We start from the raw sequence: 27599 nt of genomic DNA on the forward strand, positions 1-27599 counted from the left end.
TTACTGCTGTAATTTGACAGTCTGTTTGATGCTTTACTGCCTCTGTAACTATCTTTTTGTTCATCAGTTTATAATGTTTTTCATTATCCCCAAATGAGTGAGATCATGTGGTATTTTTCTTTCATTGACTGGCTTATTTCACTCAGCATAATGTTCTCTAATTCCATCCAGGTGCCTACAAATGGTAGTAATTCCTTCTTTTTTATGGCAGCATAGTATTCCATTGTGTAGATGTACCATAGTTTTCTGATCCAGTCCAGCAGATTTTATTTCTATCTTAAAGAAAAATAGCCAGGGAGAAGAAAACCTGCTGAAGTGGGAAGAGAGAGAGGGAGAGAGAGAGAGAGAGAGAGAGAGAGAGAGAGAGAGAGAGAGAGAGAGAGAGAGAGAGAAACCCACAGTGCACAGCATCCTGGGGTATCCCCCAGAGACCACTGGCCCTGAGGAACCAGCCAGTCTGTGAGGGCTGACTTGTCCTGACCTGACCCTGAGAGGGCGGTGCTCCCGTGCCATGCTGCTGGCTCGTACCTAGATAACCCGGCACTTGCTGAGAGGACAGCTCCGCATCAGTTCCTTCCCCTCGCTTGGGTTTGCCTGCAAAGCCAAAATGCCAAGAGAAGCACTCAGGTGAGATTAGGACAGGGAAACAGAAGAGGTGCGCACGTGCACACACACACCCGCAAGCTACACCCAGTGCTGAGGCCCCACACAGGAGTGAGAGAATGAAGAGGCCAAGGACACACCTGGGGCACACCTCAGGGATACCTAGGACACACCTGGCATTCACCTAGGGCACATCGGGGGCATACCTGGGGCACACCTGAGAGGCACCTTGGGCACACCAGGAACATACCTGGGCACACCTGGGACACATCTGGGGTACACCTAGGGAGGCCAGGACCAACAGAAATGTCGGCTCCATGACGCCACAGCCTTATCTGTCTATTCTACCACACAGTAGGTGCTCAGCAAATGTTTGGGGAAAAGTGTCAAGGTTGGTTGGAGCTTAAAGAGGAGAGAAAATGAAAGGTTTCAGAGACGAAGAAAGCCGTAGCCAGGAGAGGCGGGGACCTCCCAGCCCACCCGCCTGTGCATGATGGGAGAAGAGTGTCTCTGAGGGCAGTGAGATTCTGCCAGAGGGTGTGGGGCAGGCGGGATCCTCTGTGGCAGCTGGGGAGGTGGAAATGAGGACTCGCTGGCTGTGCAGCCAGTCTCCCTGCCTCCCTGCCTCCCAACCAAGTGGGTGGTGGGTCCAGCCCAGCCACTTACTATTATGTAAACCTTGGGACAATTGCTCTAACCTCGTCCTGACTACCCGATCAGGGTTCAAATGGGACATGGTGCCTGTGGAACGGAGCAACCCGTGCTAGTGTTCCCCCTGTGTCCTGGGTCAGTGCTTCCACACGGCACCAGGCAGACAAACTGCCTGGATAACTTGCAAAATAAGGATTCTGCTTCAGTGGCCTGGGGCCCGTCTCCACGGCTCCCACTGGTGCTACCACTGCCCATCAGGACCCACCGTGAGAAGCCAGGCCCATCCGGCTAACCCCGAGCAACTTTCTGGGGAAGGAGAAGCGGCGGTTAAACAAAGCTTAATGTTTCCGGTGAGCTTGGCTCTCTAAGAGGGGTCCAGTATGCGGTATTTCCCAAACTGGTGTGGTTCTGGAACCTCCCTCCTTATTTAAATTACACTTCTTATTTGGGAATAATTGTAGATTCATATGCCGTTAGAAGAAAGGATCAAGAGAGATCCCCTGTACACTTCCCTCAGTTTCTCCCAATGGCAACATTTTCCCAAACTAAAGCACAGGATCACAGCCAGGATACTAACCCTGACACAGGCAACACGGAACACTACATCCCCACAAGGATCCCCATGTTGCCCATGTGTAGACACACACCCCCTCCTTCCCACACCCACACTCTCCTGGACCTCTGGCAACCACTGATCTGGTACTGATCTGTTCTTTATCATTTCAAGAATGTTCCATAAGTGGAATCACCTAGTACATAACCTTTGGGGGTTGGCTCTTTATACTCAGCATACTTCTCTGGAGATTCATCCAGGTTGTTGTGTGCACAAACAGTGTTATTGCTAAATTCTATGGTGCAGATGGACCACCATTGGTTTAACCATTCACTTGTTGAAGGACATCTGGGTTGTTTCCAGTTTGGGGCTAACATGAATAAAGCAGCTCTAAGCATTCATGTACATATTTTTGTGTAAATTTCCATTTCTCTGAGATTAATGCCCAACAGTATAATTCTTTTTTTTTTTTTTTTTTTTCAGAGAGGAAGGGAGAGGGATAGAGAGTTAGAAACATCGATGAGAGAGAAACATCAATCAGCTGCCTCCTGCACACCTCCTACTGGGGATGTGCCCACAACCAAGGTACATGCCCTTGACCGGAATCGAACCTGGGACCCTTCAGTCCGCAGGCTGACGCTCTATCCGCTGAGCCAAACCGGTTTTGGCGTAATTCTTGAGTTATATGGTAACTAATTGTATGTTTGGTTTTTCTAAGAAACGGGTAAACTTTTTTCAGAATGGCTGTACCATTTTACAGTCCTACCAACCACATATGAGTAATACAGCTTCTCAGCATCCTCCTCAGCTTTTGGTGTTGTCACTATTTTTTATTTTAGCTATTCTGATAGGCGTGTAGTGGTATTTCATTGTGGTTTTAATTTGCGTTTCCCTCGTGGCTAGTAATATTGAACATCTTTCCATGTGTTTACTTGCCATTTGTTTGGTGAGCTGTCTCTTCATGACGTTTGACCATGTTCTGACTGAATTGTTTGCTTGTTTACTGTTGAGTTTTGAGTGTTGTTTATCTATCTCAGATCCTTTGTTGGACTTGTGATTTTCAAATACTTCTTTCCAATTTTTGCTTGTCTTTTCATTCACTTTACAAGGGCTTTCATAGAACAAAAGCTTCTTTATTTCGTTGAAATGCAATCTATCAATTTTTCCTTTTATGAATCATGCTTTTGGTGTCAAGTCTAAGAACTCTTTATGTTTCTTTTTTCATCCTCTCCCAAATTCAACCTTCCCACTCAAAAAGCTTTATACTTTTACTTTTAAATCCATGATCAATTTTAAATTAATTTTTTTTACAACGTGTGAGACTTCGGTAAAGGTTCATTTTTTGCCAGTAGTTGTTCAATTGCTCCAGCTTCACCTATTGAAAAGGCTGTCTAGTCAAAACCGGTTTGGCTCAGTGGATAGAGCGTCAGCCTGCGGACTGAAGGGTCCCAGGTTCGATTCCGGTCAAGGGCATGTACCTTGGTTGCGGGCACATCCCCAGTGGGAGGTGTGCAGGAGGCAGCTGATCGATGTTTCTCTCTCATCGATGTTTCTAGCTTTCTATCCCTCTCCCTTCCTCTCTGTAAAGTATCAATAAAATATATTTAAAAAAAAAAAGAAAGAAAAGAAAAGGCTGTCTATGCCTCATTGAATTGTTTTTGCAGCTCAAAAACCAGTTGGGCATATTAGTGTGGTTCTGTTTCTGGGCTTCCTATTCTGTTCCATTGGTCTCCGTGTCTATCCGTCCACCAATACTGCACCATCTTGATTGCAGTAGCTATTTCTGTCTATATTTATGAGGAATATTGTTCTGTAATTTTCTATTTTTATACTGTCTTTATCTAATTTTGGTATAAGAGTAATACATGTCTTATAAAATCAATTGGGAAATGTTTCCTTCTCTTCTATTTTCTAGAAGATACGGTATATAACTTGTAATTCTTCATTAAATGTTTGGTAGAATTTTCCAGTGAATTGGGAGGTTTTCAATTATGAAATCAAGTTCCTTGCTAGTTATATGGCTATTCAAATTATCTATTTCAAATTGAATGAGTTATGTGTATTGAGGACATGGTCCATTTCATCTAAGTCGTCGAGTTTATATATGTAGAGTTGTATATGGTACTCCCTTATTATCTTTTTGAAGTCTTCAGGGTCTGTAGTGATATCTCATTTCATTTCTGGTATTGGTTATTTATGTCTTCTCTCTTGCAATAGTGCTGCTGATTTTATTGTTCTTTTGAAAGACCCAGTTCTTTGTAGTTTTACTGATTTTCTCTTTTGTTTTTAATTTCACTGGTTTCTGCTCTTATCTTTTATTTCTTCCTGCTTTTTGTTTTCCTCCCTCTTTTTTTCTAGGTTTTTTAAGTGAAAACTTAGCTTATTGATTTGAGACTTTCCCTTTTTTCTAATATATTAATTTAGTGCTATAAATTTTCCTGTGAACACTGCTGTAGCATTCATTCAAGTCCATGTATTTCTTGAAATTTCTCTCGAGGCTTCCTTTTTTACTCATATATTACTTAGAAGTGTATTGTTTAGTTTTCACATGTTTCGAGAGTTTTCTGTTAGCTGTTACTAATTTCTAGTTTGATTCCACTGAGATTGTAGAACACATTCTACATTATTTCATTTATTTTCAAATTTGTTGAGCTTTGTTTTATGGCCTAGGATATGGTCTATCTTGGCAAATGTTCCATGAACACATAAAGAGAAAGTATATTCTGCTGTGATTAGGTGGATTATTCTACTGAGGCCAACAACATTCTGATGGTTGATGATGTTATTGAGCTCTTCTATATCTGTGCTGATTTCCTATTTAGTTGTTCTGTCAATTGTTGAGAGAGGAATGTTGAAATCTTTAATTAAAATTATGGATTTGCTTATTTCTCCTTTCAGTTCTATCAGTCTATACATTTTTTAGTTCTCTTGTTTGATGCATATACATTTAGGATTGCTATATCTTCTTGATGGATTGGTCATTTATTATCATACAATATCTGTCTCTAGGTTTTGGGTGTGTGTTTAATTTTGAGAAGTTTAATTATGATGCATCTTGGCGTAGATTTCGGAGGTCATGGTTATCTGATCGCTCAGCTTCTTGAATCTGTAAGTTTATGTCTTTTGCCAAATTTTAGGGAGTTTTTAGTCATTATTTCTTTGAGTAGTTCTCAGCCTTGCCCTCTTACTTCTCTCCTTCCAGAACTCTGATGACACGGATGTTAGATTTTTATTACAGTTCCCCCTCTCCCTGAGGCTCTGTGCATTTTTGTTCAAGTTTATGTTCTCCGTATTGTTCAGATCAGGTAGTTTCTATTGTGTTTTTCTTCCATGTTTCTATCGGTTTTTCTTTCCTCTGCCCCCTCCCTCCCTTCTGCTGTGGAACCCATTCTTTGAGCTTTTTATTTTGGTTAATGTATTTTTCCATCTAAAATTTTCATTTGGTTCTTCTTTGTATGTATCTTATTTCTTGCCTTAAACTTTTTATTTGCTGAGGCTTTCTATTTTTTTCATTTGTTTCAAGCATATTCATAATTGCCCCCTGAAGCTATTTTATCATAGGTGCTTTAAAATCTGTCAGGTAACTACAACATTTCTGTCACCTCGATGTTGGCATTCAACGATTTTCTTGTTTTAACTCATTTTGAAATCTTCCTGGTTCTTGGTATGATTATCAATTGAAGTGTAACATTTTCCTATTATTTACTCCTTCAGTTTTAGCTGGCTGTTTCTGACTCCAGTCAGTCAGTAGAAGGGAGTTGAGCTCCACCTCATTACTGCCAGGTGCGGGTAGACGTCTAGGCTTCCCACGTGGGAACTTGAAGGTGTGCTCCCCACTTGGTCTGGACCCCACTCGTTGGGGCATCTGCCCTGCACTTTCAGAGCATGCCATGGAAAAGCGCCCTCTACCAGCGTCCCTCTCCTCCCTATAGGCAGGTGTCCAGTAAAGGTCATTTTGATGTGTGTGCTATTCAGCACGTGCTTTCATGTTTTGGGGAATTCAGAGACTAAGTGGGGAAGACTTAGTTCAAAGACTTCCAAGAAAGAGTTCATATTTTGCTCATTTCAAGAGCATCTCTATACTTCACAGGCAAGGGCAGCATTTATTCCGTGGGCAACAGTTGCTGTACTTATCTTAGGTCTCTGGCACTTGGGGTCCCAGACCCCCAGGTGTGGACAATTATAAAATTAGGAGTCCTAGCTAAAATAGTGCAATTCCTTCTGAATTTTAGGGTGCTCATTCTTCTGATAAACTCTAAATCATCCCTGAGAAAACAAGCAGAATAATGGCTATAGGGTTTTCATTATTCTTCTTCCGAAAGAAATTTTCTAATTTGGCTACAGGGGTCCCTTAGAAGGAAAATTTATTTTTTTTCAAATATATTTTTATTGATTTCAGAGAGGAAGGAAGAGGGAGAGAGAGAAACATCCATGATGAGAGAGAATCATGGATCAGCTTGCCTCCTGCAAGCCCCCCACTGGGGATCGAGCGCACAACCCAGGCATGTGCCCTTGACCAGAATCAAACCAGGGACCTTTCAGTTCGCAGGCCGATGCTAGTCTATCCACTAAGCCAAACCAGCTAGGGCAAAAGGAAAATTTATATGTGACAGTGAATGAAATTCCAGATTTTTGTGTACAATACCCATTATTTTAATTGGATTTTGATGGAAATACTTGTAGAAAGGCCTCTGTGGCACATCATATTTGCCTGACATTGCCCTTTCAACCTAACTGCAGAGATGATGCAGTGAGCAGCTGGCATGGCTCCAGCTATGTCTCTACCCACCAAGGTCTCTGGGCCAGTGGCTCTGGTCACACATCAAGATTAATCTGGGGGGCTCTCAGTAGCTCAGATCACCTGGCCGTTTGGTTCATACAGAAACATGGGGGTGAGACAAGCGTCGGGAGTTTTCAAGGTGCTCCAGGGGACTCCAATGTGCCACCAGGTAAAGCGTCCCCTACCTGGACATCGCTGTGGTCCTGCAGCCTTAAACGTGGCTCACCGGGAGCTCCTAGGCCCACTGGGTCCCCACTGGATCAGAATCTGCATTTCAATTAGCTGCCTGGGGTATGGTTTGCATTCAGTTTTGAAAATATCTCTAGATTGTATGGCTGTAAATTCCCCCAAGACACAAAAAGTCCTAAAAAGCCCCAGTCCCCTCAACACAGATCTCAGGGGACATCATCCTCATGGCTGAAACTGAGCATCGGGGGCAATGGGAAGGGATGGGACCTGGATGCCCGCTGAACCCTCTCCCTGGAACACTTCTAGCCTCCGTCACACTCTGGCGTTTTCACAATGTCGGCATCTGGAGCCACTCACAGAGCCCCAGCAATTACAATACCATGACATCTGTCACCCGCTGCCCATCACCTCAGACCAGGAAGTGTCCGAACGGCCCGAGTGGCAGGTCCAGGGCTGTCCTTGTGCTGACCTTGCATCTTTCCTCCTGGAGGAAGTGAGAGAATGGGGCCCCAGCTGAACAAGTGGCTGTTCAGGAAAGTTTTCTCCTTAGTCGTTATCATAACAAAGTTAAGGCCAAGGGCATCCCAGAAGGAGGGGCAGCCCTGACTTGCCCAGGGGAGAGGTGGAGGGCACCTGATAGCAGGGGGACCTGCAGAGCACACGGAGCCGCTGGTGTTTGGATAGCGAGGCCTGATAACACCGCTGGGTGCTTTCCCTGGAACCGGCACCCCGGCACGGGAGCCTCTGACCTCTGAAGGAGACTATAAAACCCAGGGGAGGATTTTCTCCTCTCAGTCTCTTCTGCAGGAGCGGGACCCCCAGGAGCAGGGAGGATGGCGGCATTGCACGAGAAGAAGTCGTGCAGCCAGAGGATGGAGGAATTCCAGCGCTACTGCTGGAACCCGGACACGGGGCAGATGTTGGGCCGGACCCTGTCCCGGTGGGGTGTGTCTGGCAAGGCAGGGCAAGGAGGGGCAGCTCTGAGAGGAGTGGCAGAGGACCACCACCAGCAACCTGGGGTGGGGGTCTAGGATCCGGGGACCCAGGCCTTGCCCCAGCTTCTGGCCAGGCCTCACCTTCCTCACCAGGTGCCCCCAGAGGCCCATTTCGGCTCTTATGCCCCCTGGCACCAGGCACCCACAAGGTGGGAACATCTGAGGATTGACTGGCCCCAAAGTTTCAGGCTTAGATTTGAGAATAGCAGTTTATAGTTATGATTCCTAAACTTTACAGTTTTTAAAAAGACTTTGAAGTCAAGGGGCATGGGGTTTCTTTGGAGCAATGAGAATGTTCTAGAACTAGAGGTGATGCTTGGACAGCGTTGTGTGTAGATGCACTCAACACCACTGAGGTTTCCACTCTAAGATAGTTGAAGTGGTGGGGTTCCGTGTGGGTCCGAGCACGATGAAGTGTGTCAGCTGCATCTGACTGGCCTCTCCCCGCAGTGTGGATCAGCCTCTACTACGTGGCCTTCTACGTGGTGATGACCGGACTCTTCGCCCTGTGCATCTACTCACTAATGTGTACGCTCGACCCGTACACGCCTGACTACCAAGACCAGCTAAAGTCACCAGGTAATGAGGGGGTGGGGGGCGATGCTCGAGCCTGCACATCCAGACCCCACGCAGGTCAGGGCGATTCGCAGTCCTGGAGGTGCTCAGTCAGAGCATAAACCCTCAGGGAACGAAGCCCCCAGGGGCACCCAGCAGGGGCCTCTGTTCCTCCCATCAGCAGCCACGGGGCTTTGAGGGGTACACCTGCGTGTGGACAACCCCTTGGCTTCTTTGGATGAGGAGGAGGACCCCAGATTATAAAGTCTGACTTTGGCTTTAGTTGTAATTATTAAAACAGAGGTTTTTGTGATCGAGTCTTTATACCACTTGCTTTGTATGGGTCTACATGCACAGCAGACATTACTGGGAGGATATGCAAAAAACTGCTCCTAGTGAGATAGGAATGAAGGGTTTGGGGAGGGAAAGAGCTTTGTTTCCACTTCGAGTCCGTCAGTACTTCAATCCAGAATAGCAATTCAATCCAGAACTCAGAGTCTTCTCCAAGTGCAGTCCGTCTACGGTCCTCTGGGGTGAAGGTGGGCTGAGCCTCCACTCTCCTGAGTCGGCACCAAATGGGTCATTGGTGACAAGTCTCAAGGGCCCGAGACAGTGAGGCGTCACCTCCGCAGTCCTGGCGAAGGTGATTTGAACCAAGACTTCCACACCCAGCCCATTAACCAAAGGTGTCTTAAAAAAAAAACACAAAAAAAGGCATAAAGGAAAGGGAGGGAGGAGAAAGGAAGATGGTCTCCAGCAGATGAGCTTAGCGGGTCCAGCCCTCCTGCTGGGATCGGTGAATCTGTCCATAAATAATAACACCAAAGTGCTTTGTTGGGTGTCAAATTTTAGAATCACCAAAAGATGAAGCACAGAGGATTTCATTATAATTTCAGAGCAGAATGTCATGTTACAAACTTGACATTCCATACCATAATATCATTTCCTCAAACCCCTGAGGCTGGAAGGCAGGAGATGTGTTCCCTTGGTCACGGGAGGCGGGGAACGGGCAACAGCTGCCAGGTGTAGCTGATGAACAAGTTACGTGAGAACCCGAGAGCACGCTCTGAGTAAATAGTTGAGTTGGGGGAGTAGAGAGCTTTCTTCTCTTTTAGACCTTTCTGGAGGTTTTTATTTTAAACCATCTACAGCTGTTACTTTCACAACATCCATAAAACAACAAAACCCTAGCTTACTTTTTTTTTTAATCCTCACCCAAGGATGTTTTTTTTCCACCGATTTCTGGAGAGAGTGGAGGGAAGGAAGAGAGAGAAGAAAAAAAACAAAACATGGATGTGAGAGCGACACATTAATTGGTTGCCTCCCGCACAGGCCCCTGCCAGGGCTGGGGAACCTGCCACCAAGGTACGTGCCCTTGACTGGGAATCAAACCCAAGACCCTTTGGTCCACAGGCCAACGCTCTAACCAGTGAGCAACCGGCCAGAGCTACCTTACTTATTTTAAAAGTCACCTGTACAATCAGGGAACTGGCTAAATAAGTCATAAAACATTCACACAACAAAGCTTGATGTGCTATTTGTGAAAGAAAGAGGTGAGCTGATATGAAATGCCAGGGAAAAGTGATTACAACTGGTGTCGGAACAGGAAGAGAGGAACATGGCGTGTGGAAAACAGGCTCCCATTTATGTGAAGAAACACGTGATATCTTTGTATTCACAGAAACAAGAACGTTTCCTAAGGATGCACACTAGGCTTGAGATGGAGAAAACTGAGGGCTGGCGTTTCAACTTCCCGCAATTGTTCACTGTTACTTTTACAATTAATGTTGTTAGAATGCATTCGTATTTAACCAACACCAGTGGAGATCTTGCAAATATGCAAATACAACTTCAGTAAGAAACCCAGTCGAGCTCTAACCGGTTTGGCTCAGTGGATAGAGCATCAGCCTGTGGACTGAAGGGTCCCAGGTTCGATTCTGTTCAAGGGCATGTACCTTGATTGCGTGCACATCCCCAGTAGGAGGTGTGCAGGAGGCAGCTGATTGATGTTTCTCTCTCATCGATATTTCTGACTCTCTATCCCTCTCCCTTCCTCTCTGTAAAAAGAAAAAAAAATCAATAATATATATATATATATATATATATATATATATATATATATATATATATATATATTTTTTTTTTTTAAAGAAACCCAGTTGACCCTGGACGAGCTGTCACCTGCAATGAGTGTGACCCCCTGGGTGGCACTGGTGCAGGCCTTCAGCGGCACCACACCCTGCACCCAGACAGGCTCATTCTTCCGCGCAGCTCCCAGGCTGGAGGGCAGGGTCCTCCCTGAGCAGAGAGTGCAGAGGATACCTGACCATGGCCTCCTGGCCTGGCTGCCCTTGAAGACCTGGGCCCTGTAGGTCCCACTGCATCCCACCTGGGACAGCTCTGCACACATTCACCAACTCCGCAGCCACCAGCCTGGATGTGATGAACATTTGGGGAAACTAGTAAGTGTCAGGCTCTCTTTCCAGGGGTGACTTTGAGGCCAGATGTCTACGGGGAGAAAGGCCTGGACATTTCCTACAATGTCTCTGACAACAGGACCTGGACGGACCTAGTGCACACCCTCCACGACTTCCTGGCAGGTAAGGTTTAAAAGCTTCCACAGCCTTAATTTTTCCTTTTCTAAGAAAATTTCACTAACCGCCCCGGGGTGGCTGCGCTGGAGAGACACACCGTCTGAGGTATGGCTGTGCTGGCAGGCTACTCGCCAGCCGCCCAGGAGGACAACATCAACTGCACCTCTGACAAGGTGTTCATCCAAGAAAGCTTCGGGGCCCCTAACCACACCAAGTTCTCCTGCAAGTTCACCACAGACATGCTGCAAAACTGCTCAGGCCTGGAGGACCCCAACTTCGGCTTTGAGGAAGGAAAGCCGTGTTTCATTATTAAGATGAACAGGGTGAGTATAAAAGGGTTGGAGGTCAGAGGTCCAGGATGAGGTCCCTCTGGAGATTGCTCTGGGGTGGAGGGTCAGTGCTCAGCGCACCCACCTGTCCAGGGTTCCAGAGGTGACTGGTCAGACTTGCCCCAGCTGCCCCTTCCGTGCTCTGCACCTTCATTCAGCACACGCCCATTACATTGGTTCCTAAGCTGATTGTTTCTCAGATACAAGGAAAACAACCCATTCAAGCACAGCATCTACTTGGTGCTCTGTGGTGACAGACACTGAGCAGCAGAGCACGGGGCTCTTCAGGGTGGCTGGGGCAGCCACGTGTGCACAGTACCCAGAAAGAAGCAGGGCCGTGTACAGGCGCTGGGAGGGCACCTGGGAACTGTCCAGAGCAGAGGTTTCTAACCTGAGCCAGGGACCCACTGACGGAGCCAGCGCCAGGTGCTGAGGGAAGCGGACCGAGAGTAGAGCCAACGCGAGCAAACACAGGCGGGCATGGCCCATCTGGACCGGGAGTGTGCAGAGACCCGAGGCGGGTGGGACCTGGCTGGGTGAGGGACACAGCTCCATGCTGCCCGCAGCTGAGGTCTGGGGGCCAGGGACTCTGAGCATCTTCCTGGGCCTAGAGGAAGCCACCCATCTGTGCACAGTGCACGTGCCCCGGGTCCTAGCTGGGGTCTCGTCAGAGCTGCCTGGCAGGTGTGATGGCAGCTCACACTCATGTGCACACAGGGGCAGGTGTGGGGAGAAGGCAGGTGCCATACTAGGCCTGCGCACAAGTGGGCACCCAAGGGCCAGGCCTGCAGGAGGCTGAGAAAGGCCTGGATGGGAGAAGCACAGATGGGCTGATGGGGAGCTGCCTCACAGGAGGATGCTGTGCCCTGATTTGTGCAGCATGGAGGGTCTGGAAGTAGCAGTGAAGCCTCAAACCTCCGGTCCAGATCTGCCACCTGCCCGCGGCCAAGACCACAGCCCTGGGGCAGGGCTTCTCGCTTTGAAGGAGTTGGTAATACCCGCTGGGGGTTATCAGAACAGGAACCACCCACCACCTCCACACCCTTCTCTGTGCCCTGCGGGAACCCGGCTCAGGCAGGTCTCCCTGAGCTCAGACCAGCATGAGGCCACATGGACACTTTCCCTTCCAGATCGTCAGGTTTCTCCCCAGCAACAGAACGGCCCCCAGGGTGGACTGCGCCTTCCTGGTGAGTGTGGCCATCTGTGGCCATCCTGATATTGCTAGAAAACCCGTGGGAATAATTTAACTGGTTTTCCCTAAGAATATCTCAATTGTCAGCTTAATAAACCGGATACGCAAATTGCACGAATCATTGTTTAAAATAGTTTTATTACAGGGGATAAAAACCTAGTAAGAGAAAAACGTATTATTGTTTTGATTCAAAAAGTACCTGGGACAGTATATAACTAACACACTTCAAAATGTTTGGTGGCAACTTAGAGAAACTAAAGCACTTCTACTACTTTTTTTTTTTTTTTTTGGCACTTCTATTATTTTGTCCTTTTTATTGGCTTAGTTACAAAAACATGCCAGACTACCAGCAGCTATCGTTGTAAAGTATATGTCTATTGGCTGCTAAGGGTTGGCATTAATTTATTCCAGGTTTTCTCAAAACTAGTTTTTATGTACAACACGAGAAAAACTAAATTTGGCCCTGGCCAGTGTACTCAGTGGTTAGAGCATTGACTTGAGCACCGAGGGGTCCAGGGTTCAATTCCCAGTCAAAGGGCACATACCTGGGTTACAGGTTCGATCCCCAGCCTCAGTTGGGGCACGTGCGGGAGGCTACCAATTGATGTGTCTCCCATCGATGTTTCCCTCTCTCTCTGCCCCATCCGTCCCTTTCACTCTAAGAATCAATGGAAAAAATATCCTCCAGTGAGGATTAACAAAACAAACAAAAAACCAAAATCCTATATTTGCCGTCACTGAACATTTTCCAAAGCTTGTTTTCACCACTGTGTCTCCAACCAAAGGCTCCTGCTCTTAGCAGTGGGCACTCCCCTTGGCTATTCCGCAGAAACACCACACCCCTCAAGCCTGCGATCTCTCCGTGAGGCTCGGGGTCGTCTTGTTTCGTTTTTCCCTTTTTTAGTTATTTCAACCATACCTGTGTAGGATGACTTGAGATTTTTTTTTAATATATATTTCTATTGATTTCAGATGAAGGGAAAGATAGAAATAGAAACATCAGTGATGAGAGAGAATTACTGATCAGCTGCCTCTTGCACGTCCCCCACTGGGGATCGAGCCCGCAACCCGGGCATGTGCCCTGACTGGTAATTGAACTGTGACCTCCTGGTTCAGAGGTCAACACTCAACTACTGAGCCATGCCAGCTGGGCTGACTTGAGATTTTAATGGACACCAGGATGGCCTTCCTGTTCTCTGAGAGGCTCAAGCTATCCATCAGGCAAGTCACTCACTCTGAAAGCAGATCCTGATCCCAGAAAGCCACGCAAACGCTCAGCCAGTGCTGGCAAACAGCCCGTACAGTCTCATCTGCTTGCATCCCATGTGCAGATAAACAAGCATTCTGGGCTCTGTGCACCTTGGTTATCCTACAAGAACTTAAAATGGTAAACATACAATTTGATAAGTTAGGGGATTTGCCACTAACAAAGTACACCCCCAATGGGAGCCCAGTACTGATTATAAAGATTAGATCATTTATGCTAATTACACAACCAAGTGTTTATGTGGTCCCCTATATAGTGCACACATGCACACAACATGCATATGCAGATGCTCAGAGGCATGTACGGAGATGCACACACATGGCATATGCATGCACACATATAGACTGGCGCGCAGAGGCATGCACGGACAGAGATGCACACACATGGCACATGCATGCACACATATAGACTGACGCTCAGAGACATGCAGACACACATACATGTGCACCCAGGCACCCAGATCCTGCCTTGCTCAGGCAGTGGCCTCTCCTCCCCCAGGACCAGCACAAGGACGTCCAGCCCCTGCAGGTGGAGTACTACCCGCCCAACGGCACCTTCAGTCTACACTATTTCCCTTACTACGGGAAGAAAGCGCAGGTAGGTGCTTCACTTTTCGCCTACAACAGCTACTGGATCATTTCAAATTTAGCAATGATTGGCAAAAGAAAAGCCCTAAGTATTTTACCTATAAGAACGAAATAAGGCATTACTTAGCCCATCCTGACCATTTACCACTCTCTGGCTGTTTCCCAGACCTATGTTCTCCTAACTACCTGAAAATACATTACGTATTTTCATGATAAATATAAATATTAAATCTAATTGTTTGTTTTTGACAGCCTCCAAATCCTTTTTAGACAACTGCATATCCATTTTAAAGCACTTCCTCTCAATCTCTTGCTTTTTCCTGATTTTTATATTAATTTTCACCAAATATAATTTGAAGTTGAATTTGTCACTGTTATTGTCAAACATGCCAGACTACCAGCAGCTATCGTTGTAAAGTATATGTCTATTGGCTGCTAAGGGTTGGCATTAATTTATTCCAGGTTTTCTCAAAACTAGTTTTTATGTACAACACGAGAAAAACTAAATTTGGCCCTGGCCAGTGTACTCAGTGGTTAGAGCAATTCTCATTTCTGAGTGGGTAGACAGTGACCCCAGTGAATTCCAGGGCCTGGAGCAGAGCCTATGTGGGCTTACTCTTACAGAGAGCATGTAAGAACTGCCTCTGACACCTGAGCACCGACACTCAGCACAAGGTTCCTGACTCTCTCCCCTTCCCACGCTTCCATTTCAGCCCCACTACAGCAACCCGTTAGTGGCCGCGAAGCTCCTCAATGTCCCCAGGAACATAGAAGTTGTCGTCGTGTGCAAGATCCTGGCAGAACATGTGACCTATGACAACCCCCATGACCCCTTTGAAGGGAAAGTGGAATTCAAGCTTAAAATTCAGAAGTAAAGGACCAAGGAGGCCGGCCTTAACCTGCACAGTAACTTGCAGACCTCCACCCTCCACAGGGCTGCCCACCAACTCCGCACCAAGCCAGCCCTCAGATGTTCCAAACGCCAACACTAAGGCAGCTCCGAGACGCCAGACAGGCACCTGTACGCAAGCACTTCACGTCAGAATCTACTATTTCTTATCAAGTCTTTATTATTTTTTAGATAGAATTTGTAGCTACAATAAAAATGTTGGGTTACCGTGGTAACCCTAAGGCAGAAGCTATCTAACAAGACCCTAAATAATTTATCTCTTTCTATACAAACATCACTTTGCTTACTATAACTTATTTTTTCTATAAGTCAATGAACTACCACCCATGTTAATATAAAGACTATCAATACGTTGATATAAAACATGACATGATAATGTACATCCTGGATGCCTGCTTCAAAAAAATGCAGTTTCTAAATTATAAAAATAAATATATTAAAAAGTCACTCATACTCTATATAAAATAGTCGTGTTTCCTGATAAGGGGCGGGGGGTAATCAACTAAAAATATCAAACACCACTTTTTTTAAAAAACCCTCTTTTTAAAGTTTCCATTGCAAGTCAGGGAAATTACAAAACCATGTTACAGAGGGACTGACACCTGAGAGCAGGCACAGTTTCAGGTCATACAAACTAGAGATAATTACAACCAGTTAACCTTCCCTTCACCGCACAAGTCCTTCCTCCAACACCAGGAACTCGTGTGAGGTCTGCAACTCTAGGCCTTTCAAAAAACTGAAATGAGAACATTCTGTGTGAATGAATCTGCTCCCACCAAGGTCAGCCCACTTTTCACCCAAACCATAGCACGAGGCCTGCGGCCCTCTTCCCACGGGAGAATCAGACACGTCGCCACAGACAGCTGCACCCGGGTACCGGACAGGGAGACCTGTCAGCGTGAAACCCAGTCACAAACACAGTGTTTGATGAGAGGCTCAAAACCCTGTGAGTATTCTGGAAGGCCAACTGAGTCGTTACTTGTTGGGCAGCTCTACTACATAAGACACTACCAAGTGTTCTTCACTACTGATATAACCAGTAAAGACATTCTGAGCCAACCTGGCCAGTGTGGCCCGTGTGGTTGAGCGTCGAGCCATGAACCAGGAGGTCCCTGTTAGATTCCCGGTCAGGGCACATGCGGGCCCGATCCCCAGTAGGAGTGTGAAAGAGGCAGCCGGTCAATAATTCTTTCTCATCGTTGATGTTTCTCTCTCTCTTTCCCTTCCTCTCTGAAATCAATAAAAACATATTAAAAAACATTTGAGCCACCTCATAAATGTCACATAAGAGGTCAGAGGTCAGGTCCCCTCAGATATGTCATGATAATGTAACATTGAAGGTCAGGGGTCCGATCTCTTTTCTTACCTTACCATCTTTTTTCTGAAAGTCAACCCATAAAATACGCCTCAATTGTGAGGATTCAGGAGAAAGGCAAGAAACACTCTCTCTCCCCACCACTGGCCACAGGAGAGGAGGTGCTGCTTTGGTCTGTGCCATTCTGACATCCTTCCTGGGGCCACGCGAACCCTTGGAAAGCTGCAGAACAAGCTGAGGGGCCCGTGGTGGGGTCCCAGCCCCCTACTCCTGGGCCTGGCAACTTCTCCTCACTCCAGCAAAAAGCAAGACTAACACGATAAAATAACTTCTAGACAGTAATCCTGAATTAGAGAAACACAGCTTGTTTAAAATGCCCATGCGCGTTTTATTAATAAAAACTAACAGTGCCAAGTTAAACAAGTCAAACAATTAAAGTCTCTTTATATTCCATAAAATATTACAGAAAAGTTTATTTGTGTTTCAATAAAAAGACTATTGTTTTAGAACAGGCAGCTAACAGCAACTGTGCAGTTAATGGTTCTTTGTGGATAAATTTTAAAAGAAGCTACTGCCTGTCCTGAAATTCCTTTTTCTTTTTATAAAAAAAGAACTATTAAAAATGATTGACAAATTTTGAGTTAAAAAACTGTTAAAACATTCTCTATATTTAATTTCAACTTTATAATAGATTACAGGAAGATGCTCATGAAACAAATACAACATTTGTTTCAGTACATGTCTTTAAATGATAGACTTATAAGTATGTAAACAACTATATAATAAAAAGTTTCCAAATGCTGCCTGTAAGAAATCAGGCAAATTTTACCATAAGCAAAAAACCATCCCAAGATTTCCAGAGTTTTCACAGCTGCACCAGCACGGCAGGAAACTACCAAATCAAACACACAAACACAAATGAACAACTTTGAATGCCTGCTTCACCGTGGACCAAAAAAAAAAAAAAAGAAGAAGAAAGGAAAAGTATATGGAATCACGCAGTCAATATAATTTAAGGGGAAATACGTCATAATAGGCTTTGTGGTACTCAATGTTGAAAAGCAGCTCTGCCATTTGCTTGGTTCTGCGGACGCCCCAGACTTTCACAAATGGGAGCTTGGCCTGGAGCCTCACCCTCCGCCATGGGGTGGCACCCTTCACAACACGCTGCAAATAAGTGGCCTTCGGGGTGGCCTTGACAGGAGGACAGCATTTTCGTTGATGTAGATGGAGTACAACTTCTTCAGCAAACGCAGCAAGAATTGTTAAGGGGCAAAAAGGAACTCTGAATTTTAAAAAAATAGAAAAATGAAAACACAAAATTCTACAAAGTACAAGCCCTGCGCCAGCGACTAGAATCCACACACCGCAGCCCGTCGAAGACCCTGCAGAAAACAGCCCTCGCTTGCTTATCAGAGGTGCACGTCAAATGCAATAGCTTACCAATATCTTCTTGGGAGGAAGCCAAAAAGAAACAGGAAAGCCCACATTAAGAAAAGTTTCTCTTTCCTAAACATGTTTTCCTGAAGCTGAACTTGAGGGGAGCGGGGCCTGTGAGCAAACACATCAGTCTTCCTCGTCGTTTTCGTACTCCTCGTCCTCGTCGTCATCCTCCCCGACGTAGGACACAGGAGTCTCCACCCTGGACCCGCTGTACTGAGACCCACTGGAGCTCGTGGCTAGCATTCCATCCGCACCGTTGGTCAAGTCACTGCAAGGACAGGAAATGACACAAGGTCATCAGTGACCCATATCTGCCTTCCACGCCAAAGACAGGCATGCATCTCAGGGCGGTTTGGGTAGTTTCAATGATACAAACAGAAGCAGCAAGTTTCACACATCCACAACACCGAGTCCCCACACCGTTACTAGTTCCACCCCTTTCATACGCTCTCCCACCCAACTCCGTCTTCTTGAATATAACCAAGAAGACAAGGGGAAACTGACAAGGCCACGATACTGCATCTTTCTCCCCCATTTATCATTACATCAGAAACAGGGTCCCAAAGTTATAAACTGAGAAGCCATTAGATCCTCTTTCCAGTCCTTTTACTTAGGAACTCCTTAATTTCCAGGAAGGAGGCAGAAAATGATTAGGAAAAAGAGGCCCCAAGGATGGCATGGGACCCTCCAAAGCAAGGCTCCCTGGACAGCAGCGTGTGGCAGCGTGCCCATTATGTGTTGTGTACCTGTGATGGTAGGTGTGTGCATGTATATGCACATATCTGTGCATGCGTGTGTAAATCACAGCTCTAGGCCCCAACCTCAGCTCCTCTGGCGTCTACAGAGAGCCCAGGAAGCTGAGCTAGAACAGGGGAGTCTCATGCAGACGCTCTCTCTGAAACCTATACTCCAGAAAGGTTCCAAGGACCCCCAGCCTTCTACAGTTTTATAAAATGGCATTTGCCTCCCTAGCTGGTTTGGATGAGTGGATAGAGCATCAGCCTGCGGACTGAAGGGTCCCAGGTTGGACTCTGGTCAAGGGCACATGCCCAGGTTGCGGGCTCGATCCTCAGTAGGGGGCGTGCAGGAGGCAGCCGATCTCTCTCTCTCTCCTTCTCCCTTCCTCTCTGAAATCAATAAAAATATATTTAAAATGGCATTTGCTGAAAGTCAGTGGAGCTGGCCCTGGGCCAGGACCTAGGGGGAGCAGTTGGGCTGCACAACCTTCCACATGGTCCTTGGCGGGGGATAGAGGGGGGAGAGAGAAAGGGTCTGCATTATGCTCCTGGGAGCCTCAACCAGGAACATGTGAAAATCTGGTGTCACAACTAAGGGGTGCGGGTATTGGCATCTGAGGCCAAAGGTGCTACCAAACAGCCCCCAAGGCACAGAGGGTGCCCACACAAAGAGTTGTCTGGCCCAAAATGTCAATAGTGCCACAAACGGCCTAAAACGGTGAGAGGCTTTAAGAGCTGAGATCCTTGTGAAAGACTCCTGGGTTCAGTCACCACCCAGCATCCCAGCACAAAGCGAGTCAGACACCAAGGGTTAATTACCATCCTGGGGCACCAATAGGTGATGGCCACTCCAGCTATGCAGAGGAGGGACAAATGCACAAATCCACCATGAATTACGACATACTCCAGTTTTGGTCAAAAGTCATTTCAAGCCTGGCTGGCGTGGCTTAGTGGTTGAGCATCAAGCTATGAACCAGGTCACGGTTTGATTCCCAATCAGGGCACATGCCTGGGTTGCAGGCTTGATCCCCAGTGTGGGGTGTGCAGCAGGCAGCCAATCAATGATTCTCTCTCATCATTGATGTTTTAATCTCTTTCTCCCTCTTCCTTCCTCTCTGAAATCAATAAAAATATTTTTTTAAAAAGAAAATAGCTCTACTTCTTAAAAAAAAAAGTCATTTCAATTTCTTAGTATTTGAGTTGAGCAGCAAGAAAAGGATTCCAAGAAACATCAAGTATCGAAGGGATGCCAATGTAGAATTTAAAATCTGATCGAGATCATGGAGATCCTAGCCTCCAAGGATGCTTCCTGTAACTATACGGAGGCTTGGAGTTGCCCCAGAAGTGTCACAGAAAACCCGATTACAGATACCAGGGCATGAAAGGGTCAGACTGCATTGGAGATGTGGCCATTGAACACTGGAAAAACAGGGAGTTTGGGGGCACACAATGACTAAGTAACAAGTGCTCCTGTATTTTGGCAATATGCATCAGGAACCCTACCCGAGGCCAGAGCTGCAATATATTCCAACATATATATTCACTAGATGCCCGATGCATGAAATTCATGCACGAGTAGGCCTTCACAGCCACGGAGGCTGCCTCTATCCCTCCCTTGCAGCCGCGGCTGCAGCCCCAGCTTCGTTCAGGTCATCCAGAAGGATGTCCGGACAGCCGTTCGGTCGATTTGCATATTATGCTTTTATTATTATAGACATATGTTAATACCTTTCACTGGTATTTATTAAGCTGTACAATAAAAACTATTAAACACTGCACCCTTAAACCAAAGTAACTCAACATCTGGAAAATCCAGCCTAGCAAAACAAGTCAGGAGGGTGGAAAACTGAGCCATAAAGCTGCTCATTGCAACTTTTCTTGTAACTGGAAACCACCTAAATATGCAACAGAAAGCAGGTCAGAAAAGTATCGTGCCTTCATAAAACAGTGTATCATGCTACCATTAATGCTGGCTTTTCTTCTGAAATGGTAATGGCTTTGTGGCCCTCATAAAAAGTGACATGAGCCTCTGAAAAGTTCATCAATCAGATGAAATTTCATGAAGATGAAAAGTTTAGAAAACACCCAAATTCCACCTTGAAGTAACCAACGTTTAGCATTTTACAGACTGACCCCTACATACACACACAGCAGGGGAGTGAGAATTAAACACTGAGCTGCCCTCCCTCAAAACCTGACCGCGTGCCAGACACCCTAGAAAGGACTCTGTCTCCTCACAAAGCCTTGCAGCAGATCAATGACTAGCCCATCGCCAGTCCCCATCTCCCGGCTGGCCTGCAGCGCCTGGAACCTCCCCCAGAGCTGACCCGGGGCCTCGCACCCTCGCTGCTTATGCTCGCCTCCCTCAGGGCCACCTGTGGCCTCGTCTGTGTCACCCAGAAACCCAGAGTGCCCTGTTCAAAGGCTGTGGAGCACCACATCAAAGGCATGGCACACTGCAGTTTACTCAATCCCATTTCTGTTGAACCTCCAAGCTGCTAATTTATCATATATTTTAAGAAATTAAACATTTATTAATACTTAGGATTAATATAAAGTAAGATGTATAACGTATAATGATATACAATATAAAAGTTAATAAACCCATCTTTATCTTTAAAATACTAAGAGAAATGCTTAGGATGACAATTCTCTGTGGGACTGCCAGTCAAAGGATAAACACACACGGATTTAAATAACAAAGCTTCATTAACAGAAAAAAATACAACAGTAGAAGGTAAAGAGAAAAAAAGCAGAGAACAAAATTATATATGTGCACTGAGACTTCAAGTGTGTTAAAACAGGGAAGAAATGACAGAGAAATACTGTCACTTAGGCTGCAGCAGTGGGGCTCAGGGGGTGTCGGCCCCCACTTCACTGTGTGTGACTTTTTAGGATGAAGAAACCAATAAGAAAGCTTCCTTCCACTCAGGGGACAAGCTATGGATGTGTGACGTGCCCTTGGGTGGGAGAGAGGGACTGACATTGCTTCTAGGGCTCAGGTCCCACTGTCTGCACAGCAAGTCCAATTCTGAACAGCTGAGGAATTGAGGTTGTTTATATGAAAGCCGGGGAGCTTCCTGTTGCCAGGTGACAAGGTGCCCCCCCCCCCCCCGCCCACCCAACCTGCCCAGAACTGCAGTCACCTGGCAGAAAGCCTTGTGCCGTTAGAGGTCGAAACTGCTGACGTAAGGAATACACTGCCGAGTGATCCCTGAGCCATTTCTGAAACGAGAAGGAAGATAAAGCAAATGTCATGAAGCAGAGACCACAAGAAACAGACGCTCATGCTGAAACAAGAGGGCCTAGACACCTCTGACCTGCCCAGCATTTTCTGCACTGTGCCACCTGTCGGGAAGCAGCCCTGCTCTTCCAGGGCGTGACCACGGGGCCAGTCCTCTGTAAGAAGGCTCGGAAGTCCTTAATTTCCATGTAGTCACCAATGACAACAAAGCTATTCCACTGAAACTTCATGTCGTCATACAGCAGAAAGCAGGAACTGGGAGGAAGGAGGACTGACATCTGCTTACTTTGCTGCAGTGACCAATCAACTACCTCTGGAGACATGTCCACCCCTAATAGACTCCTCAAAGAATTTCCATCTCTTCCTTTTTGGGGCCCTACCTGGAAGGTGAAATCATGGCTCAACACCTTTATCATATAAGCTGCATGGCCAAATCCACAAAATGCCACTTAGGAATTCCCAGCGGGGAGGGGCCCGCCAGATGGCTGTCTTACCGACCACGCCCATTCCTGCAGTCCCCAAGACCCTCTCACGTCCCCACTTGTCCTTGCTCTTGGTGCTGCACACCTGAGCCATCCTCAGTAGAGGAGGGCCAGGTGCCCGGGGCTGAGCCACTGTCCTCACTCTAGCCACTCAGCCACCACAGTCACCGGGGCCGACTGACCTGTCACATAGGGTTCCAGTGCTTTCGGCACCAAGCTTCTTGCCATTTTCAGGTCTTCAGCAGAGCAGCTTCCGGACTCCAGCCCATAGGCCATCCCCATGCGCTTCAGCACTTCTATGTCGTCATGGATTTCAAACGTGTTGTCAAAATTGAATAGATACTCGAATCTGGAGGAGAAAGTCCCTGTTAGAAAAGTGCCAACTTCAAGACGGAGATGGCCATGCTTGGTTCAGGGGCTCTGACCATTCCTCAGGTGCCCTTCCATCTGGTGTCTTCACAAAATCCGTCAACTAAGAAACAGGGACCCGAGAGACTCAGGCAGCATCGCTAACCACCGTCCACACTCTGCGGGCACATCCCGGCACGGGCTGGTCTACCCTCAGCTCTGCCTGCCTGCCTGCCCCACAAGACCAGCAGTGAGCACCCTCTACTGGTTGTGCTATGTCTGAACACCTGTCCTAATAACAATCCTAACAGGTGCGATTTACTTTCCTTCTAAAAGAGAGATGCCTGCCCAGCCATAGTGGCTCAGCGGTTGAGCATCGACCTAGGGACCACGAGGTCACAGTTGTATTTTCGGTCAGGGCACATGTCCGGGTTGCGGGCTCGATCCCCAGCAGGGGTGTGCAGGAGGCAGCCAAACAATGATTCTCTCTCATCATTGAGGTTTCCATCTCTCTCTCCCTCTCCCTTCCTCTCTGAAATCAACAAAAAATATATATTTAAAAATAAAAGAGAGAGCGATACCTAATCAGGGAAAAGAGAAACAAATTTCTAAATTATGCTAAAAAGATTATATTTAATAATTATAGATACTTATATAAATAAATTGACCAGCTGATAACACCACTGACGGTGGCATTCTTCACTTCTGACCCAAGACTCCCAGCTGAGACCATGGGGCCAACAGACAACCTACTACCTACTTGTCATTAGAAATGCTGCAGTCGATGACGGTCTTCTTGCTGGTGTTCACAATGATGAAAGGCAAGTGGATGACAGAGTTGGGCGGAGGTGGCCGGTTGGCCTGCTGCTCTGCCTGGCGGTTTCTCTGCACCAGATTCTTGAAGGCAATTTGCTAAAAAAAAAAATGAGCAATCAACACATGACTCATATCAGTCGCCACCAAACCTAACACCTTCTCCCTAGGCATCCTCAAAAACCTTCCCTGGGCCCCACAAGACAGCAAGAGGGTCTGGGCTCACCACTGGAGATCAGAGAAAACAACTGAGGGGCTGAAGGCCCAAGTGAGCTGCCCAGCTAAGAAATGCATCCTAAAAAAACAAATCCCCCGAGAACTGAGACTGCTGAGACCCACATTCACACCATTTAGACAGAAATACCCTCGCAGAGAAGGATGAGGAGAAACACATCCATTCTGGAGGTTATGGTCCTCCCACCCCTGTCTGGGAAGGGCTGTGCGAGTGCCCACGCCTGTCCCATCCACGCGTCACGGCCTTAGAAGGCAGATGTTCAGTTGTGGACCTGTAACTTCCTGAGAAAGCAGAAACACTCCATGGACCTGTTGGTAAAGGGTGTCTCCTCTGGGGACATGGGTCCTCATTTGAGGCCTAAAGCCAGAAAGCCAGGGCTTCAGGCCCTGAAATGACATTTACCTTCAAGATAATTTTCTTGCTATTAATGTAAAGCCAGGAGGATTCCCTCCCTCCCCAGTCAGTCTTCTGCAGAGCTGCCCAGCACTGGGACCAGGAGTTCCAAGCTTAGTGGGAGAGAGGCAGCGAATTGGATTTTTTTTTTAAGTAGCTATGATATGCTATGGATGCAGAAAAAGAAAATTCATTCTAGAGGGAGCAACTGAATGGAAGAACTTGGAAGTCCAGAGGGGCCATTGCCTGGAGCAACCTCCTGTCCCAGCAAAATCTGTGACCATTTATTTGCTCTTCCATTTCTCAAGTCCCCACTGCCCCGCATCCCTGGCTGTGACCACTTCTCCTGCCAAAGCACCCCCTCAGCTGGTCCCCCACAGAGAGGGTTCTAGACACCTCTTTTAAGGGCAATGGAATAACCCAGCGTATAGTAAGGCGTCCCCATGCTGAGCGTGCCTGGCCTGGCGAGACACACACCCTTTGCAGTGGACCTTAGGCTCACTGGCGCTGGGGCAGATGAACCAAGCCCCACAGTGACCCCTCCTGGACTTTTCCCATGTTCTGAGATCTCCAATCTCAGCTGCTAGGCCTGCCCTCAGACCTGATCCCCACCCCCAAGGGCCTCACCACCACAGCTTCTAACACCCCTGACCCTCTGGTTTCTGGACACATGCTCCTAAGGCTCCACAGCGGCCTCCAACCTGACCTCAGGGTCCATGGCCTTGCTGCCCTTGCGGTCCACAAATATCTCAATAAATTGCTGCTAAGCCAGCCTTCCCTTTACTGACCAATCACCACTTCTGCTGGCTTTGGCCCTCGTGCCCCCGGCAGCGACCCCAACACTAGACCCACTGCCTTAGTCTAGGGACCAGCCAGACCCCCTCCACCAAGATCCTTACACATGTGTTTGAGTATTTGCTTCTAACCCAGAACATGCATCCTCAGGACCCTACAGGGGTGAGGCTGATGCTCAGGGATATCTCTGCAGGCCCAGGAGATGCCAACACAGCTCACTGTTGGCCTGCAGGAAATGGGCACATTGACACCTGTTCTCTGACCATCTTTGCTGACCTCTGACCAGTAACTGCCAAGACCCACCTCAGGCTCACTCTGCATCTCACACCCCTAGTCTGGGGTCTGGTACTCAGAGCACACTTTACACACACCCCAGGGGATTTGTACATGCTCCCTTCCTGAGGGGCTATCACTCCTGCCATTTGGACACTCTGTGACAAGTGATGCCTCACTCATGGCCACACGCACACATGCATGCATGCTCATACATGTGCTCTTACATGCTTGCATACTCTCACAAACATGCACACTTGCACACACTAACGCTCACACAATCTGTGGCCACAAGGCCCATGTTCATGAGCGTAAATATCAACGACACACTCACAGGATAAGCCCAGTGAGTATGTATGAAATTCACATCCAAAACCTCAAAGTAGAGATTTTATTCACCATGTAGGAACAGAATGAATTGCAAGTTACTGAAGACATTACAATTACCTTGCCTCCAAAGATAAGCCTTTCATTACCTGTAGAATAAGTTCTTGAAGTTGAGACTGTTTCTGTTTTATTCTTTCAAGTCTTCTTTGTCTCTCTACCTTCAAAAACAAACCACCAATACGAGAAGTCATCGCAATTGGTTTAATACAGCAGAGTTTAAAGCCCGTGTCAACACAATGTCACCCAAGCAGGCTCTTGAAGAAAATGTTCACCCTGAATCTAATGATGGAAAGCAGACCAATCTAGAACATGGCATATGAGACAAGACATGGGCAAGTTTTTCTTCAATCCAAAATCTGCATGTTTTTCTCCTGTCTTCTCTCACTTTCTGCATATGGCTATAGTATATTTTTAAAATCTGGGTCCTGGCAGGATAGCTCAGTTGGTTAAAGCGTTATCCCTATACGCCAAGGTTTCAGGTTTGATCCCCAGTCAGGGCACATACAAGAATCAACCAATGAGTACATAAGTAATTGGAACAACAAAATCAGTGTTTCTGTCTCTCTCTCTCAACTCAATATATAATTTTTTAAAATTATTAAAAATCCCAAAAGTTAGGATTCAGAACTGACCTACACTAGAGTTCACTGCCCTCACTGGTCCGACCACCTCCCCACCCACAGTGAGGGTCTGCAGAGCCCACATAGACGGGACAGCCCACCAATGTCAGAGACCCTGGGAAACTAGGAAAAACCTGTCCACCTGGTCCAGGCCAGGCAGAGAGCATAAGACCCTTAGCAGAACCAAGGCTGCAAACAAAAACACCTGCTTTGGAGGCATGATTCTCCCTGGACACACGAACACAAAAGGTTAGCTGTGTACCTCTAAATTCTGACATTCCTGAGCTGAGTTGGTGGGCAGACCAATCCATTTGATTTCCTTCTTCTCCTTGGAGATGATATTCATGGCCATCAGCACATTTAAGGCATCATAGACTCGCCGTCTTATGTTCTTCTGATCATAAGCCTGGGGAAGGTGAAGCAGTTTTCCACACGATCCAGGACAGCTCACAGATCAACGTTAAACGTTAGACCCTGAACTCAAGGAAGTGCACTGTCAATCTGCTGTGTGTCATACAAACCCAATGCAGTAGTCGGCACCACTCCTAACCCATCCTCACTGAACCAGCCGGGCCAGGCCAGAGGGCATTTCTGCAGGGGGAGGTCGCCCGGCAGGCAGAGCCAGAACCACACACAAAATCATTTAGGGATAATGGGGCATCATATCTGCAAATGGGTCAGAAAAAAATCCTTTGTACTGTTCTCGGACCTCTCTGTATATTTGAAGTTGTCTCAAATAATAACACAGTGGGCCGTCCAGTAACTCCTGGCCGCCCCATACCCACACCACACATACTTACGGATTCATTTGGTAAGATGTGATTATCGGCGGCACTGAACTCCGCGACCAGCTCATCGGCCACCTCATTATAGGACGTGGTTCCCTTCCTCTGCACTTTCTCACAGACCTTCATGGAGAAGTGCCGCAGGCCCTTACCGTTCTTCTCTCCTTTCCTGTTTCGTTTCCTTCAAAAATACAAAGGAGGAGTAATGCCCTTAGCATTCTTAGAGGCAGCCTGGAATTAAGACACGTTTACCTAAAAAGGGTTAACAACCTACACAAGGGCCAGAGTCCTGCAGGTGCTGGAGCTCATGCCACAGACCACAGGGGAACCTGGCTCCGTCTCCAAAGAGTACACTCGGCACCACCAATGGATGTCCAATGTTTCCTTCCTTTCTTCAGAGGCCAGACCTCACGTCTGTATCTTCAACTCTCAGGGAAAATGGGGCAGACACCCAAAAGGATGGGACCCAGTATATATCTGATGGGTATCAATACATTAAACACTGCTTCTTAAAACAATGTTGA

The 27599-nt window shown here is 46.9% G+C and overlaps 2 protein-coding genes across 7 annotated transcripts in view; one reads left to right on the forward strand and one right to left on the reverse strand.

Annotated features, from left to right (window-relative positions):
• Positions 1–7609: 7609 nt before the first annotated feature.
• Positions 7610–15170, forward strand: ATP4B (ATPase H+/K+ transporting subunit beta; the record flags this gene model as incomplete). Of its 2 annotated transcripts, none has more annotated exons than XM_080660400.1 (7): positions 7610–7721; positions 8222–8350; positions 10813–10926; positions 11044–11243; positions 12380–12481; positions 14207–14305; positions 15009–15170. In XM_080660400.1, 7 exons carry the CDS (start codon positions 7610–7612, stop codon positions 15168–15170), a joined length of 918 nt encoding a protein of 305 aa, XP_080516526.1. The 2 variants fall into 2 exon arrangements, with proteins under 2 accessions (XP_080516526.1, XP_080516527.1); XM_080660401.1 differs by having other exon boundaries at positions 12380–12436.
• Positions 15171–16890: 1720 nt separating this feature from the next.
• The window catches only part of TFDP1 (transcription factor Dp-1), a 49752-nt gene continuing 39043 nt past the window's right edge, over positions 16891–27599 (reverse strand). For 4 of the 5 annotated variants that reach the window (XM_080660444.1, XM_080660441.1, XM_080660443.1 and 1 more), the window contains 7 exons: positions 27091–27256; positions 26553–26696; positions 25760–25828; positions 23535–23686; positions 22609–22775; positions 21847–21925; positions 16891–18231 (listed from right to left, as the gene is read on the reverse strand). In XM_080660444.1, the coding sequence (XP_080516570.1) occupies positions 18087–18231; positions 21847–21925; positions 22609–22775; positions 23535–23686; positions 25760–25828; positions 26553–26696; positions 27091–27256 (922 nt within the window). In that variant the 3' untranslated portion in view covers positions 16891–18086. Of the gene's footprint in view, positions 18232–21846; positions 21926–22608; positions 22776–23534; positions 23687–25759; positions 25829–26552; positions 26697–27090; positions 27257–27349; positions 27475–27599 lie in introns of those variants that run through there. The other variant, XM_080660442.1, reaches the window with a different exon arrangement.

Source organism: Plecotus auritus (assembly GCF_963455305.1).
Source record: "Plecotus auritus genome assembly, chromosome: 3".
Lineage (NCBI taxonomy): Eukaryota > Metazoa > Chordata > Mammalia > Chiroptera > Vespertilionidae > Plecotus > Plecotus auritus.